Source organism: Abramis brama, assembly GCF_963993115.1.
Source record: "Abramis brama genome assembly, chromosome: 24".
Classification (NCBI taxonomy): Eukaryota; Metazoa; Chordata; class Actinopteri; order Cypriniformes; family Leuciscidae; genus Abramis; species Abramis brama.
In genome coordinates, this window is record NC_139986.1 from 2754545 (window position 1) to 2772358 (window position 17814).

Here is a 17814-nt window from a genome sequence, read left to right on the forward strand (position 1 = left end):
GAGCATCTCCGAGCGAGGACAGCGTGTGCATTTATTACTTCCCCAAAGGATTCCCAGCTGTGTGGAATAACTTTGAGGATATTTTCTTTTTTCCACAAAGAGAAATCAAAGAAACTGTGAATGAAAAAGTGGACCTGAGGGCCACTCACAGCTCTTCAGACAATGTTTATGATGATGATGATGATGATGATGTGTGTCATATGAAAATTCACACTGAAAACTTTATTTTTCTTGACACAATGTTGAAAATCATTAACACTATGAATAATTGGTTGTAGTTCAAAAGCTCGTTTCCACTATCGGGCCCGAAGCGTGTGTGTCGGCCAGTCAAACATCGAGTGTTTGAACACCTTCTGTTTCTGATCCGATGTGGATTCTGCTCACCGGATAAGGCAGAAATATGTATATGTGATGCAAAAAGGCTATGCGCGCTAACCATTACCATAGTAAACGTGGTAAATATGACTGCTTGAAGAAATCAGACAAATTATATAGGCTATCACAATCCTGTATTTATTTTATTTGTCAGTACGTCTTGTATCTTTATACCTGACTGTCTGATAATCATATTTAGATCCGCATATGTCATAAAATAAAGCAAGTTTCTCTGTCTGAAAATATAACTGTATTGGGACTGTTGTGCTAAAGCTCCTCAGGTCGTATTTATGGAGGAAAATGTGTAGAAATGATAGTTCTTTCTAAATGTGATGAAAACATGTGACTACAAATAAACAGAAACAGACGCCGCTGAATAAGTATGTGTGTCCTCTTTCTTTTGTGAAATAACGGTAAATACCACTTTATTTCTGTGTGACTAATATGCAATCTTCACACAGATTAATTCATTATTATCAATGTATCAGTAATTAGTGTAAAACTGTGGTAAAACAGCAACGCTTGGGTTTTAAAGCTTTAGGTAAACAACAAAAAGGCCAACAAACTGCCGCTTTTATCAAGTTTGTTTTGTGATCTCGCTAGTTTCCAGTGATTTCTTTATGGTTAGTTTTCTGATAAAACTTCCATTAGTTGGTGAAATGATGTGTGTGTGACGGTGCTCCAGAGAGGTGTGTTTTAGTGAAGCCCACAGCGCTTCTCAGCTTCAGGCCCGACGGTGGAAAAGTGGCTACTGATATTTTTTACACACATCGTCAACCCATTAACATTCGACTCCAAAGCATTTTGAATGTAGTACATCTAAACATACAGAAAATTCAAAGGTAATTTCTACTTCTGCCTCAAACACGTCTCGATTCAACCGTAATGACACCTCGACGTCACAAGCCAGTTTAGCAGCACACTAGAGGCGTGGAAAACTAATTGGACACACGTGATCCGGGGAAATGTATTAATTTCTCATTTTAATAATCCAGCGCTGATAGGCTCAAAATCCAAACTTTATGAGGAGCAACATACGCTTGCAATTACCCACAATCCTCAGAGGCTGTCTTCCAGCGCTCTGTTGAACTTTGATAACTTGCACCAAAACATTTTGTAATAAAAAACATTAAATGTAATAAACAGTGAAACTGAAAAGTTTTTTTTATTTTTTTTACTTGTCACATAGTTTTAATACAACGGGGTAGAGGGAAAACTCAGTGCCAAGAAACAATGATAAGTATCTTAAGAAATTAATTGAATTCAAACGACTGCAAGAATTATAATTGCCTGAGAACATATGACCTTATATTAATAGAAACGGAAAGCCATCGATTGGAATCGCTCAGCCTCAATTATTGAACTGAAGAAGAAAACGCAATGACCAATAATACATTACATCATTATCTGGGTCAAGACGATCCCTTATGAAGTACATCTCTGCTTCAATTACCAAAGGCAGTCTGATATCCCAGATTCTCAGCTTGAAACCCCAGAGAGTTTCACTCAAGTCAGCGGCTGATTATTAAACCCTTCATTTACAGTTTGAGACTCTGAATCTACTGTAATTGTGACAAAATCAGGTCACTCTCCCCATGTCAGAACTTCCCTCTATGAGCCGAAAGAGCAAGTGCCTTCAGTTAGAAGAACACACTTTACTAATGTAAAAGCTGCAGACACAAAGGCTGTTCCCAAAGGTCAGCGGAAACATGATGATGCCATCATAAGTTGCATCATATGTATCAGAAAACAGCTGCGTATGCAGACGCATCTCAGAGTTTGTACATAATATTTAGCCGTATGGTTTTACACACACTGAAATGGACATAGTAGTATGCACAACTTAGAAACATCAAATACATTTTTATTATTTGTATTTGTACCTTTACATTTTTATAAATATATTTGTATAATTCCATTTTACAATTATATAGATGTTTCTGAGGTCAACAGTGGTATGTTAATATTAATTATGCACTGTATGTTATTTATTTATTTATTTATTTGTTTGTTAGAATTAGGTTTTATTTTTATTCAAGTTTTTTTAAGTTTAAGTTATTCATATAACATTAATATTTGATCTTATTTTAATTAATGACTTTTATTCTTTTTTTTTACAGATACAATTAACAGTAATAACAATGCTGAACTATCCTAATGTATTTGGGTCCGGTTTGACCCAAAAGAGGTACATACAAATTTCTAAACAAGAGGTAAGAACAATGAAACTTTGATTATGTGTTAAGACTGTGAAAATACATATTTATTTATTTATTATTTCAGATTGAAAAAAAAAATGTAAGAGGTATACCAATTTAAACTAATTGATATACATTTTGTTGCCTTCAGGTATGTTTTGACCTGGAAAAGAGTAGTGGCTTTACACATTTAATTATGCATTTTTTTCATGTTTTTATTTATTTATTTTTACATCTATTAGTTAGATTTGTCTCAAATTACTTCTATAAATATAGATTTTATAGCCTCTTTCCTACACTCACACAAACATTTCCTTCCCAAGCACCAGGACTGCATTTTGTAAAGCGCGCACACACACACACACACACACACACACACACACACACACACACACACACACACACACACACAGACACACGCCAGCGGACAGTGATGGATCTTATTCATTTTAATGCTGGCCTCTGTTTTCCTGCATTTGCTCTCTGACAATAGCAAACTGCCGTCTGTCACAGAGAGCAGAGCCGTCGTCCCCGACACACACTCCTGCAAACTCTCTCTACACATCATTCTCCTCTTCTTCACACTTACACAACTCTCTCCATCTCTCTATTTTTATTATTTCAGCTTCCCCTCTCTCTCTGAAAGCCATATCAAAGAGCAATTTGTAGTGTATGTTGGACCACAGCGGGGTCCAGCTATGCTTTAAAGTTGATGAGAATGATGAAAGCAAACATCCTCATCCTCCTCCTCATCCTCATCTGACAGACAGATAAGAGAGAGCTAGAGCCGGGGCGTTTCGGCAGGCGACGGGTGACCTTGGATGGGACGTGTGTGAGGGGACAGGATCTCAGCGTGAGCTCAAAGCTCCAGCAGAAACTCAACACACACGCTAATAAAGACTGATCTGAGCTCAGCAGTGTGTCTGCCGTGGGCCGCTGCGTGTTTCGGGGGGTTTCTGTGTGTACGTCCGTGAATGACGACAAAAGACATCATTTTTATGTTTTTTTTTTACTGGGTACAAAAAGTAACACAAAGAAAAAAAAATCATTTTGAAAAATTGTGGAAACTGATAATTGGCTCAATAAATGACTTCCAAATTATTATCCCCATAAAAAGCTGCATTGTACTAATCATAGCTTAAAGGGGTCCTATAATGCCCTTTTCACAAGATGTAAAATAAGTCTCTGATGTCCCCAGAGTGTGTGTGTGAAGTTTTAGCTCAAAATACCCCACAGATGCTTTTATATAGCATGTTAAAACTTTAACTTTTTGAGGGTGAGCAAAAACGCAAATGAGCTGCTGCTCCCGGCACAGGGGGCGGAGCTTCAACAGCTCATGTCCTTTTACCTCACACACACATGCACTGAAAATTTCAAAAACTTTTAGCCTTTTATGTTCAAACCGGAGTCAGACAATGATGGAGAGACACAAGAAGAAGTGATAACATGTAGACAACATTTCTGAATGGTTAGTTGATGAGTTTATGAAGCTTATGTGTAGTTATCTTCTAGTCATTGATTAGCATATTCTGTCTTGATAATCTATCAATCGTGTTCAGGGGGCGGGGTTTATGTAAATTCTAGGGTTGGTGATGTCACTAACCCGGGAGGAATGTGGTGTAGTCTCTACCAGCTGTTTGTTGTAGTCCTTAAAAAGCGATTTCTTTAAAAGCAAATATCTCCCTTTGCTTTGAACTTTGAGCGTTGTAACTTTGCAGATGTTGTTTATGCTCAAACAGCAACATTACACAAAAAGTGAAATCATAATCAACCACCCCTTTAAGGTCTTTACTTAAAATTAAAAACTTATATTCACCGAAGATATTTAGTTGTGCTCAGTCAAAGTCAAAGTGAAAAATCTGTGTTGGCTAAACAAGTCCTATATCCAAAAAAAAGTATATACGCATGAGCAAAAGTGTTGGAAGGAGCCGAACCAGCCGGAGCTGAAGACCGAAACAAACATTCCCAAGAGAAGACATTCATCTTCACAAGTTTCAAGACGTTATAGTGAGCATTGAGCACTGAAATTATTCTCCAAAGTTTTGCTTCAGGACACGATATAAAGTTTAAAAGGCATTTTGTAGACTCGGAAGTTCATGCATTCATTGGTTTCACGCTCGTGTTTTCCCGGTTCACACATACTTATCTGATGGTAGCAAATAGTTTTATTCCTCATGTCATACGTGTCTAAAATACTGTTTGATCGACTTCTGAGATGTAATATGTGTGATATGTGCGAATACAGTGTTGTTAGATTGCAGTTGGCATCAGCCTCTTTCGGCTCTTTTAATATCAAACATCAAGCTTGCGTTTTTCTTATTCATCCATTCATTTTTTCATCGCTCGTGTCGTGTTAATATATTTACATTCTACGAAATAAATGATAAAGAAAAATCTACATCAACTGGCACGAGTCTCATCCTCACTGTATAATTAAGTAACTTCTGTTCTGTCACTTGCCAGATGTAACTCAGGGGAACTTTGCCATTAATGTTACTAATGTAATTGCTGCAATTACTGATTTTACTGTATTATTGATTGATTAAGTATTGAAGCTTGTCTCCGAGTAAAACATTCTAAAAGATAATTACGGCTTTTTATCTCACAATTGCGAGATTATGTCTCGCAATTCTGAAACAATTCTGTAAACTCGCAATTGTGAGAAAAAAAAAGGTCAGAATTGTGAGATAAAAAGTCGCAATTACCTCTTTTATTTTTTATTCTGTGGCGGAAACCAGCTTCCATAAACAATTACAGCCTTGGTGAGCAGAACAGACTTAAAAAAAAAAAAACATTTAAAAAAATCTCACTACGTGTATTTAAATGTCTGAAAAAAAAAATACACAGTATGTGGTTGAAAACACTTGTGAACGGTTGTGAAATATGACAGGCACTGATCTAGTCACTCTGGGGTCACTGTAGATTATGAAACATTGTAATCAAAGGGTTGATGGGCCCTATCTTGCACCCAGCGCAACTGACTTTGTACAGCGACGCATGTATCATTCCTATTCTGCACCCAGCGGACTTTTCCCTCCACAGACGCACGTCGGTAAATTAGGGAATGAACTTGCGCTCCCGGGGGCGGTTCAGCGAAAAGAGGAGGCGTGATCCGGCGCAAACGTTCCCTGGTGCTATTGTGCAGTTTCAGAAAACAATTCCGCCACTGACCAGGAGAAACCTCGTCTAAAGTCAGTGGCGCGTTCAGATGCTATTTTAAGGGCGCATGCTTGGCCATAATGTAGCGTGTGCACAACACACACACACTTTGCTTCTCTCATCTACACAGAAGCAGCAGTTTTCATTTTTAGAAAACCATACATTATTACAAGGAAAAATATTAACACACGAGGGAAATCATTGTTGTGTCCATGAAGATGTGAAAAAATAGGCATGAATCTAGCTTACACATTTACCCAAATTATCATACGCCTGTTTAAGCAAAGCTAATTTGGGTGTGTTTCTCCATCCCCAATGTCAATTCTCTGTGTTTTACGGCCCTGACGAGAACGTCGGTCTCCTCGGCTGTGAACCGCTCCTGGCAAATCCGCCGTTATAATAGCAATCCGCCATGGAACAAGCGCGCCTGCTCTTAAAGGGAATGTGAGATGATGTTCTGATTGGTTTATTTCACGTTACGCCCAAACCACACCTATGAGTAATGAAGCGACTTCAGACCAACACATTTTAGATTTGCGTCGGGCGCAAGAGTCATTTATCCCGCCGGTATAATAGCAACAGCGGCCGAGATCCGCCCACAAAGTTACGTTTTGTGTTTGATACTTGCGTTTCAGATCGTTAAAATAGGGCCCTATGTCTTTACAGTGTTCACTCACAGCGTAAACACCAGTGAGTAGCGAGCTGACTCTTGTGGAATGGTTCTTTTAATAAATCTTTTAAAGAATTGTTCAAAAAGATCCGATAGCAAGTCTCCTGGCTCTCCTTTAGAGTTTCAGCATCATGAATTCAAACATTGCTCATCAAATATCTCCAAAAGCAAATGATCTGAGTTATAGTATCCACTTTCATTGTACAGCTTTATACTAGTACTGTAAGCCAACGATTGCCTTGTCACTGTCTATTTTTATTTCTCCCAAAGAAATCTTAAGAAAAATCCGATACTTAAAAGAAACATAAACGAGAACTCCATTGAGTCCCCTGAGCTACGAAAGAGCAAGTTCTGAGCGATAAGGTTTTCCTCTGGGAATCATCCGTGAGTGCGGTCACACACTATCATCTCATTTCCATAAGCAGTCATCATTCTGAGTTTCATCTCCTCCGAACGCCGCGGCTTCAAAGCGTCTGTCGAATATTCTTTAGAAAGATAAGTGTTAGATTAAACTTTCTGATGTTATGACTCTGTGAGTGCAAAAAAAAAAAGAGACAGAGAGAGAGAAAAGAAACACAAACACACATCCAAAGGATTGCATTGGGGAAAGAGGGGGGATGGAAAAGATGGCATTTGGAGTTGATATTTGATATTTCATACTGCCATCTGTTATCAGTACAAATCAGCATGAGCATTTCAGCGGTCAAATTGCTTTCGATCGCAATCCTGCGCTCACACCCCAGTGTCACTCTCTCTCTCTCTCTCTCTCTCTCTCCCCGTCTCCTGTGTCTGTCTGATAACAACTACTCACTTTAATTCACTTTTTCTGCAGTCAAACTTCCCTGTGTTCACATACGACTCAACTCTGACTGTCAGTCACTCTGAGCGTTCATCTTAATGCAGGAAGAACAGCAGAAACTCATATTCATAATCAGCATTTAATGACCAGCCACTGAACTATTGTCTGTTAGTTTATTATTATTTATGCTGCATTAAAGTTTATGGTAGCCCTGCGGTAAATACCGTAGTACCTGACTGCCGATTTTAGCGAAAGTCCCTCTAGCGCCACCAAAACTCTGTTCTGGTTCCTGGGGTCACGCAGAGTTCAATGTTTCAATTTATTCTGCACTAGAATTTCCACCATTTTTAATTTGGTCAAAAACATACTTTTCAAATTTATCCTTCAGCTTTCATCCCCAAATTTGGGTCAGATAATCTCCAGGCCATGTTGGTCAGATATTATAAACACTTATTTAATATACCACCTCAATCACATGCAATGCATCAAAACTAATACATTTGAATCTTGAATCTTGAATACATACAAAGCTTGAATCTTTGGAACACTTTGAGGCTTTCCTCAAAATTAAACTTTCCATCTATCATCGCCACAATGCCCTGAGCGCACACATGCGGTTTTGTGACAGCGCCACCTACTGGCAGAAGTGGACAAACCTTTGGAATAACTGGCGATAAATTATATTGGGCTTTTATAGTAAAATGCATTTCTCATTGCGTCACTGCAGAAATGTCCTTCAGCAGACAAACACAAATGTTCTGCTCTGTTTGTAATTAGTTTTTCCTAGTAAAACAAAAAGGATGAAAAATAAATAAATAGTACACAAACAGAAAGTATTTATAACAAAATAATATACTTAAGTGCAAACTAAATGTAAAAAAAAAGTTTTCAAACACTTAAATTCTTTTTCAATTAAAATTCAATTGAGTTTAAGTTTATATTAAATGCATTTAGTTTAACTTTAGAGTGAATTTTTGACCCACTTAAGTAGGATTTAAGTACATTTTATATATTCAATTTCATAATTCCTTCTATTGTCTTTGAAATACGGTTAAAGTGCACTGCCGAAGGTACTGACAAGCAACTAAAATATAATTTAGTGTCATTTCTACTGAAACTTGTATGTCATGTAAATACATTTGTAATTAATGAAGTTGCAATTTCGTACATCTAAAATATATTAACTTTAAATGTAATAGCAAATAACACCCTACAGTTAAAATGCAGCTAAAACACAATGATTTAAAATGTATTTTGAAGTAAAACATTTAATTGTACACTATTCAAAGTGCACTTTTTAAAAGTGTACTTAAAGGGTTAGTTCACACAAAAATGAAAATTCTGTCAGTAATTACTCACCCTCATGTTGTTCAACCCCGTAAGACTTTCGTTCATCTTCGGAACACAAATTAAGATATTTTTGATTAAATCTGAGAGCTGGCTCACTCCTCCATAGGCTTCTAAAGACGTTATAACTTGCTGGCCCAGAAAATGCATTAAAGACATCGTTAATATAGTCCAAGTGACTACAGTGGCTCAATCTTAAGTTTATAAAGCGACGAGAATACTTTTTGTGCGCAAAAAAACAAACAAAAATAACGACTTTATTCCACTATTCATTTCCTTCTCTCTGGGCCTCGAGTTTTTTCACGTAGTGTAACTGCGTAGCGCTTCTGTGTTGTACGTCACACGCATCACACACATGACCAGCGTCGGCCAATAGTGAGCCTACGTGTGACGCACAACACAGAAGCGCTACGCAGTTTCACTACGTGAAAAAACTCGAGGCCCAGAGAGAAGGAAATGAATAGTGGAATAAAGTCGTTATTTTTGCGCACAAAAAGTATTCTCGTCGCTTTATAAACTTAAGATTGAGCCACTGTAGTCACCTGGACTATATTAACAATGTCTTTAATGCATTTTCTGGGCCAGCAAGTTATAACGTCTTAGAAGCCTATGGAGGAGTGATCCAGCTCTCAGATTTAATCAAAAATATCTTAATTTGTGTTCCGAAGATGAACGAAGGTCTTACGGGGTTGAACAACATGAGGGTGAGTAATTACTGACAGAATTTTCATTTTTGGGTGAACTAACCCTTTAAGTGCATTAAGAAACATAGTCATGAAAGTGTATTGTTTATGTGCACTAAAGTGGCGTTTAATTTCATTTGTATTATATTATCTGCAAGTCCAGTTTTTTTTGTTGTTGTTGTAAATATATACTTTTAAGATTTGAAGAACACCAACATTGCACATCCAGTAAAATGAAGCGCACTTCTGTTTCACAAGGGCATGTTGACAATGCAAACGTAGCACAGTTTAAAGCCAAAAAGCACAATGTAAAAACAGACCAGTGGACGTTCTCGTACATGCTAAAGACGGTGTGTAACATACCTCTCCTCTCCCTGCGAGCCGTCGGGCAACGATCAGCTGAATCATGCCTCTCTTGTTGCCCTCGATGGACATGGACTTGCGGAGCGTCTCCATGGCTTCCTGATTGGTCTTTTCCAGTAGAGACTCTCCATTGACTGCTATCAGCTGGTCATTTACCCTCAGCCGCCCATCCTGTGATTGCACACACAAGGACATTTTCCTTTGAATGAAGATCGAATGTGAAAAAACGCATGTAGCCAATCAGACCGCCGGCAGAACCTGATTTCAACAAGTGCAACGTGTTCCTGGATCAACATTCCAATCAACCAATCAGATTTGAGGGAGTTTACAGTTTATGTCAAGTTTAGGCTTATAACCAGGGATAGGTGCTTCTACATCAGTGTTATTCATCATCTCATTTTAGGGATTTTATGGGTGGGATTAGGTTTTTAGGGATATGGTTATGATTCAATTTTTGGACATGAATATTGTTCCAGGATCAACAAAATGTCTTGACTCAGGAATGTGTCTAACTCGGCAAAATCAGGACGTGCCCCGCAGACGCTCCTCACCTTGCACGCGGCTCCTCCAGTGATTATAGACTTGACGAATATGCCCAGGTCAGCGTGGTTCTCTTTAGATCTGTTGCCCTTGACGCTGACCCCTAACCCTGCCGAGCCCGAGTCATTGAGAGGGATTTCAAAGGTCAAAAACTCTCTCGTTCCATCCGGAGTCAATATTAAATCATATTGTTCTTCTTTCTAAAGAGATAAAGGAAAGGCACAAAAGATATTGATAAGTTAAGGGAGGAAAAATGTGTTTATTGTTTCATTATTAAAATACTTTCTCCAGTTTAATCTGAGTTTCTATTTACACTAAGCCCGCCTTATTGGCAGAGGCTATTTACACTAACTCCGCCCACTGGCGCCTGATTGGACCAGACAAAATTAGGGAAGATGCTGGATTGTCAACAGTAGAAATGTCTAATGTGTGTTCAATAATAAAGTGTTTATTGGGTAGAGTTATGGGTAGGTGAGAACCTAGGGCGCTATCCATTTAATAATTCTATTAAATATAATAATTTACACTATGTTATTATTGCATACTGTTTAACGTACAACAACACTGAGGTGCAAATAGTATCTGCCACTATTTATAAGTAAAAATAGCATCTTACTACTATGCTACTATCTTTACACTTATTGCAAAGAAAATACTTATATGTTTACATAGTGTAAATAGAATATATTGCTATTTATATTCAAGTCAAGTCACCATTATTTATATAGCGGTTTTTACAATACAGATGGTTTCAAAACCGCTTTACAGTGATAACAGGAAAATAATGCAACAAAGAAGCATCCTTACACTATGTATACTTCGTGTAAATAGCAGCTATCGCTAAGAAAATATGCTATTTTTACTAAATGTAAATAGAATCTAGGTACCATTTACACACTGTAAATGACATCTATTGCTATTTGCACTTAGTTTAATATGCAACTATAAGTAAGCAACTTCCACTTAAGTTAATTCCACCAACATATGTATATTCACACTTTTGCTGTGTCTGAAATCGCATCCTGTATCGATTCATAGATACTACATTTGGTTTGAAACTTACTTTGCGACAGTTAAAAAAGTATGATCTGTATGGAAAGATTGTGTGTAGTATGAATGAAATTCGGACGTACTACAATCCGTCATGTTGTCGTTGTTATGTGACCTATGATGTCGGTTATGTCGTTTCACACCATACTGTATATAAATCCTCTCCCGTGGCCTCATGGGATAGTAAAGTGTCCATCGGACGCATAATTTAGAATTTCACCGGAATAAGTTGGTCTATCGGGGGACGTTTTACCTTCTCTTTTATGAAAAATGTGAATTATGACATACTACTCAGCTTGCATACTATTTTTTGCATACTATATAGCATTGAAGTAGGCATAGCCCAACATAGCAACAAATTAACCTATGGCAAGAGTTTAGGGCGGGGCTATGGGTCTGTTTCGACCAATGACAGATGGGGAAGAATACCTACTATTTTTGCAGTTCTATTTGGCGACGTAAGTGGTACACACTTACACACTTTTTACACTATATAAAATGCATATAAAATCTGATGCATGAATAACATGCAATTAAAGATCAACACAATGCATATAATATGAACACAAAAAACAAACACAATATAGCTTTCCAGAGTGCTGAATTGAGAGGTGAGGAGATTAACACAGCAGGATCACATGACTCATTAAACAGCATGTTTACAGTGGTTTCTATGGAGAATTGTCTTGACACCCATTAAGTGGACGATCTCCTGTTGTTCACAGGAACATAAAATTACAGTGCAGATTCAAACCCATGATATAAATACACTTCCATATCAGTGAACAAGCTATTTCATAATTACATTGTTAGAAAATCCAAAGCTTTATGCAGCAAATAGTGTTAGTTTAAACCTAGTAGATCATCTTGGTCACAGCTAATACACCACTTTGGATCTGCTACCATATTCCAAAACCAGAATTTTCCATCAGGGAAGTCATTAAAAGACTGATTCATTGGGGAAAAATCCACTCTCAGTAGCACTTGTATACATTAAAAGCCAAAGTAATGCGTTTAAAGAAAGGTTCAGTACACACACACACACACACACACACACACACACACACACACACACTTGAAGAATGCCAGGTGCTTGGCTTTAGTCCAGCTGCCGAGAGCAAAGAAGCTGGAGATGAGTTATAGAGATTCAGCCAAGCATTCAGGTGAGGCCCCTATCTCTCCTTCCTTTCATAATACACCTCTCACACACACACACAGACACACACACACACACCATCATCCCGTGCCCGAGCAGTTGCCATGGCAACCCAGGTGGCTCTCAGCAGACAATCGCAGCTCTCAGGTTAAGAACCAACAACCAGGTGAAGGCGCCAGGAAGAACACATGCAGTGCTAACACGGTTTTCACGCGTGTGATTTTCACACACTCATTTAGTTCCTATCACGCACAAGTACGCAGAGAGGACAACAGTCTTTTAGACTGACACAATGAAGTGCCTCTCACCGGCTCACTCTAGCACTGATATGCATTATGGACAGAAACATTGCTGTTTTTGAATGGAGAATCATCTTTGTGAGTTTTAGGCCACTTCTCGCCTCTGACGGATAACATTGTTTTTGTCAGCTTCCATGGCAACCGAGAAACATTTTACGCACTCGAAGGAGTTTGCAGAGTTGTCAGTAAAGACTAGGGTTGGGAATCAAAATTCATTTCAATTCAATGAATTGGATACTTAAGACCAGGAATGGGATACTTGTTATAAATAAATAAAAAATTAGATTCCTCTTATCGATTCCTTTGTGTGCATTTTAATGTGATTCAAGCGCAAGAAGATCCACACGAGACAGGACAGGAGACAGGAGACGAGTGGTGTAGTGGGATAAGTGCAAAATGAGAAACACCTGTGATTGGCGTGGAGAGACCGGATAAAGCCACCCGGAAATGGGAAACGGGAGAGAGACCGGACTGAGAACTCGTGATGTTCATACTGCTGGGATCATGTGACTGCTACGTTGTCAGTGCAGAGAGAGAGTTTATGGAAGCGCACTTTGTTTATATTTCTCTGAGTGAATAAAAGCACGAGTCTCAGTCAGCCGACCGTCTTCTTCCTTCCATATCGAACCTTATCACATGGATCTTTGTTCAGTTGTATTCATTTGTGCGATTGCTATTTTTTTATTTTTTTTTATTACTGAGTGTTTACTTGTCTTTAAATAATGCTTGAAATAAATTAGTTAGGCTAGATGTTTTGCTATGGTATTTTGAAACCATATGCAAAAGTTCCTTGTGTAAGTGTTCTTTATCCAGTTGATGTTTGTTCATGGTATGCAATTAAATTATTAGCAATAAAACTTAGAATAAATGTGAATGATTAATCCTTTTTTTTTTTTTTACCTAATTGGAATCAAAATTAGGAATCGACAAGAATCGGAATCGATAATCAGAATCGGAATTGTAATCGTTAAAATTCAAACAATACCCAGCCGTAGTAAAGACAGAGCCTCATCAATTACTCCCTTACTTTGTTGGGCGAGTTATTTAGATGAGCTTATATTTATAGAGGTCAGAGATTTTGGTGCCATTCTGTCTGTAACAATCCTTGGCAAAATGACAACACTATGGACTACTCTTAAGAATATGTGGTGATAAATCAAAAGGAAAGAGAGAAAGTTCCAAGATTATATTAATAAGTGAATCAACCAAAACTTGCTGTCACAAAGCAAGAGTGTAAGTGTAATTCAGCTTGGAATGAATAATAAAACAAAACAAGTGAACAGACAAACAAATCATTGTGAGAAAGAATGAACAAAAGACTAACCAACAAAGTAATAAAGAACAAACAACAGACAAGTAAAGGAAAACAAATCATAAATGAATGAACAAATGAATGAATGAATGAATGAATGAATGAATGAACCTGTCTCTGAAAAGCAAAAGCACACCTTTCCTCAACAGTTTGCATGACTGGAGATCATAAATGCATAGCATAAATGTGTGGGGCAACTTAACCATTATGATTACCTTGAAACCTAAGGTGCGGTCACATTAGGGATATTATGGTGAAATATTGCAGGCAAAAAAAATTCCAAGTCATTTCTGTTGGTGAATCCGCGTGACCAACTTAAATCAGTTGTAAAATTACCAAATGCTGCATATTCTTGTTCAAATGACTATTATGAGTGTGTTTGTTTGCGCCGCAGTAATAGTCCTGTGTGCATTAGCAAGCACTGAATAAAACGGGTATAATCCTCCTGGAGAGACTTACGATCTCGAGCAAAAGCTAAGCTCCTTTAAACAGTAAAGCACACCACCGTTGAAATCTCAGCTTCAATATGCCCAGTCATTCTGAAAGAAGAGGCTTTAAGCCAGTGCCACAGGTTGCCAGTCTCTGACCTCAAAGTTTTATAACATGCAACGGTTTGCTTGAAGGTCTGAAATTGTGTTACAAACCACTGGTTCATTGTCACAAGCCTTCACAACACTGTACATTTCTTTCAGACACTGGCAGAGGGAAATGCCTCACGTTATGAAGGAGCATGCAGCTCGACCCGGCCCATTGTGCTCGCGAGTAATTAATTCATTCATAAGCAGACTGGATGGTGTGCATTCATTACATGCTTTTGTTTCCAGAGTGAGCTCGAATTATACTGTCAGTGCACAGACAATGAAGAGAAGAGCCCATGAGAGATAACACAGCGTCTGAACACGGTACGAACAGAGAGAGAGAGAAGAGCAGACGTCTCCCGTTCACTCTCACTCCATAGGGACTGATGAGAGAAAGAAAGAAAGAAAGAAAGAAAGAAAGAAAGAAAGAAAGAAAGAAAGAAAGAAAGAAAGAAAGAAAGAAAGAAAGAAAGAAAGAAAGAAAGAAAGAAAGAAAGAAAGAAAAATGGACATACAGAGACAAAAGAGAGAAACAAAGGAAAAATGAACTAACAATTTTGAATAAGTGAAAGTTAGAAACAAAGAATAAATAAAAAATCTAATAAAAAAAAAACATGTTCAAAACAACTAACAGAAAAAAAGTATGTTATTGAACGAAAAGACAAACAAACAAACTTACAAACCAAAACAAAAGTCTAAACACATTCAAAATAAACAATTAACCAAAAGGATGAACAAACAATTAAGTGATGACAACTAAAAAGACACAAACAAACTAAAGGAAGGAAGGAAGGAAGACCAAACAAAAACATAACACAGTAACAATATAAAAAAGTAAGAAAGAAATTAAGAAAGAAAGAAAGAAAGAAAGAAAGAAAGAAAGAAAGAAAGAAAGAAAGAAAGAAAGAAAGAAAGAAAGAAAGAAAGAAAGAAAGAACATGCAGAGGAAAAACAAACTAAAAAAAATATGAAGAAATGAATAAAAGCAAGAAACATAGAACAAACTTTTAAAAAAAGAAAAGAAAATATTGAATGAACAAACAAACCAAAAAAACAAACAAGAAGAAACACTTTCAAAACAATTAACAGAATAAAAAATAAAGTATTGAACGAACAATCAAACAAACAAACCAAAAACAGGAATCAACATAATCAAAACAAACAACAAGTGAAGACAGCAAAAAATAAAACAAATGAGAAAAACAAACAAATGAGAGGCATTTGTTTTGCACTGCCCTAAGAGTCTTTGCGTTCGCTCGGAAAGAAAGCAGAGTTTCTCGGGGGAACGAGACAATCCAAAAGCATTGACACATACGTTTTCAAAAGCATTGACAAATATTTTTTAATTTTTCATATACGTTTTTTTCCTTCCTTTAGAGGCTCCATTTAAAAAAAAGGTCCCACTATATATTTAGTGGCTTTAAGTACTATGTACTTACATTTAAATTAATAATTTGCTACAATGTACTTGTTGTGTAACTACATGTTTTTACATTGTACTTACATTTTTAAAATTCCTGCATGTAATTACAGCTGTAATTAATTTATGTAATTGCATTTGTAATTACACAGTTGACCCTTCCCTTACACCTTAAACCTACCCAATCCACCACACCTGTCCCTAACCTTACCCGTATCACACCTCAATAGCAGCAAAAGTGTTTTACAATACAACATGAACACAATAAGTACATTGTACTTATTTTTTGATGCAAGTACATAGTACTTAACGCCACTTAATATAAAGTGGGACCAAAAAAAAAAAGAAAAAAGAAAGAAACTAAAGAAAGAATGAACAACATTACAAAAGGAAGGAAGGAATGAATGAAAGATAAATGTTGCTCTCTGGCTTCAAACTGCTGCAAAGGTTTAAAACAATTAGCAAGGCTAAAACTTTCTCGCCCAAACGGGGCAATGACATAAAGGTCACTGGAAATGAATTTAAGAGGCTAAAAGAAATCAGTCAAGTATGTAATTGCAAAGAAGGCCTGTGCATGATAAGTATAGTAACATGAAATTTTTCACCACTGTTTCTTTGGCCCGCCACCTTCTGATAAAGCCTGCATATTAAACACTGGCTAATGCACATTCAATACTTTCAGGTACAATTAGACCCAAAGACCCAAGAAAGAGAGAGAAAAAGAGATTAGATGAGACTCTCAAAGCGAGGAGCGAAAGAACTGTCAGCACCTACTGTAAAGTGAAGGTGACACCAATAGTTGGAGAGGTGAAGCCAAAAACCCTATTTATACAAGGAATCAAATTCCCAATGAAGAAGGTCAAATGAAAAAACTGAAAAATGTTAGCAACACCACTTTGATTTTTCGTAATGAGCTGACAATACACCTACAGCAGACTTTATGTTTCATAATCAGCCTATTTTTGATCACTACCAGTGTTCTGTTGTATATATAAACACGTTCTGCTACAAGGACAACAGCGTGTTTGAGACCTAACTGTGCTTGACTTCACCACATGCTCTCAGCAAGCTCTCACGTCCCAAAACTGCTCTAAACTGGCTTGTTTATCAGGCCTGTACAGCGCTATAACAGCGCACGCTCCATATGAACAGCTAGGCTAATTGCTGTCACAGCTGAGAGAAAAAAGTGCTAAGCAAAAACAGGTGGCAGCTCAAAACTGTTTTGCGAAACAAAAATGCACGCAGAATGCTATTGTCTTCTAATGCACTTTGCAATATTAGGTTTAATTGTGGGAGTACTTGGCTTGGGGTTCAGCACCGCAAACTGGCATGTTGTAAATGCAACCCACAAAAGCGCTGGTGGCGGGGACGGCAAACGGGGGGAGGGGGAAGTGAAAGGGGGAAAAAAAACAAGGGAACATTTTCAGGGGAGTAAAAGGGGTTTGAACAAGCAATTTAACTTTAAGCGTGCCAGTCTGGCTAATGGAGACGGTTGGGGTAATTTTCACAGTAGGGATGCCAGGGTTTGTGCTTTAAGAGAGAGAGAGCGTCTCCCGATGCTCGACTATCCTAAAACACACGGGCTCTGGGTGGAGAAGAGATGGGGATGAGCTGTTAATGGATGTCACATTTGTCGCTTTGGAGGTTTTCTGACCTGCTGTGTCAAAAGCAGCGTTTATGCTGATACCTTCAAGACATATGAATCAGCTTTGATTTCTGATTGTAGTTGCAGACTTTGAAACATGCTTGAATTTCGGTTCATTTATTGTAGCAATGTAACTGCATGCAGAACTTTATGTTTACCTTCTTTCAACCTGTTGTTAGTTCCAACATAGGAGTCACACCACTTAATAATGATTCTAATT

General features: G+C 37.6%; 1 protein-coding gene across 8 annotated transcripts in view; it reads right to left on the minus strand.

Annotated features, from left to right (window-relative positions):
- Positions 1-17814, minus strand: part of pard3aa (par-3 family cell polarity regulator alpha, a) — a 460369-nt gene that overhangs the window by 183481 nt on the left and 259074 nt on the right. For all 8 annotated transcript variants that reach the window (XM_084102432.1, XM_084102429.1, XM_084102431.1 and 5 more), the window contains 2 exons: positions 10146-10334; positions 9595-9765 (listed from right to left, as the gene is read on the minus strand). In XM_084102432.1, coding sequence (XP_083958558.1) covers positions 9595-9765; positions 10146-10334 — 360 coding nt within the window. The remainder of the gene's footprint in view (positions 1-9594; positions 9766-10145; positions 10335-17814) is intronic.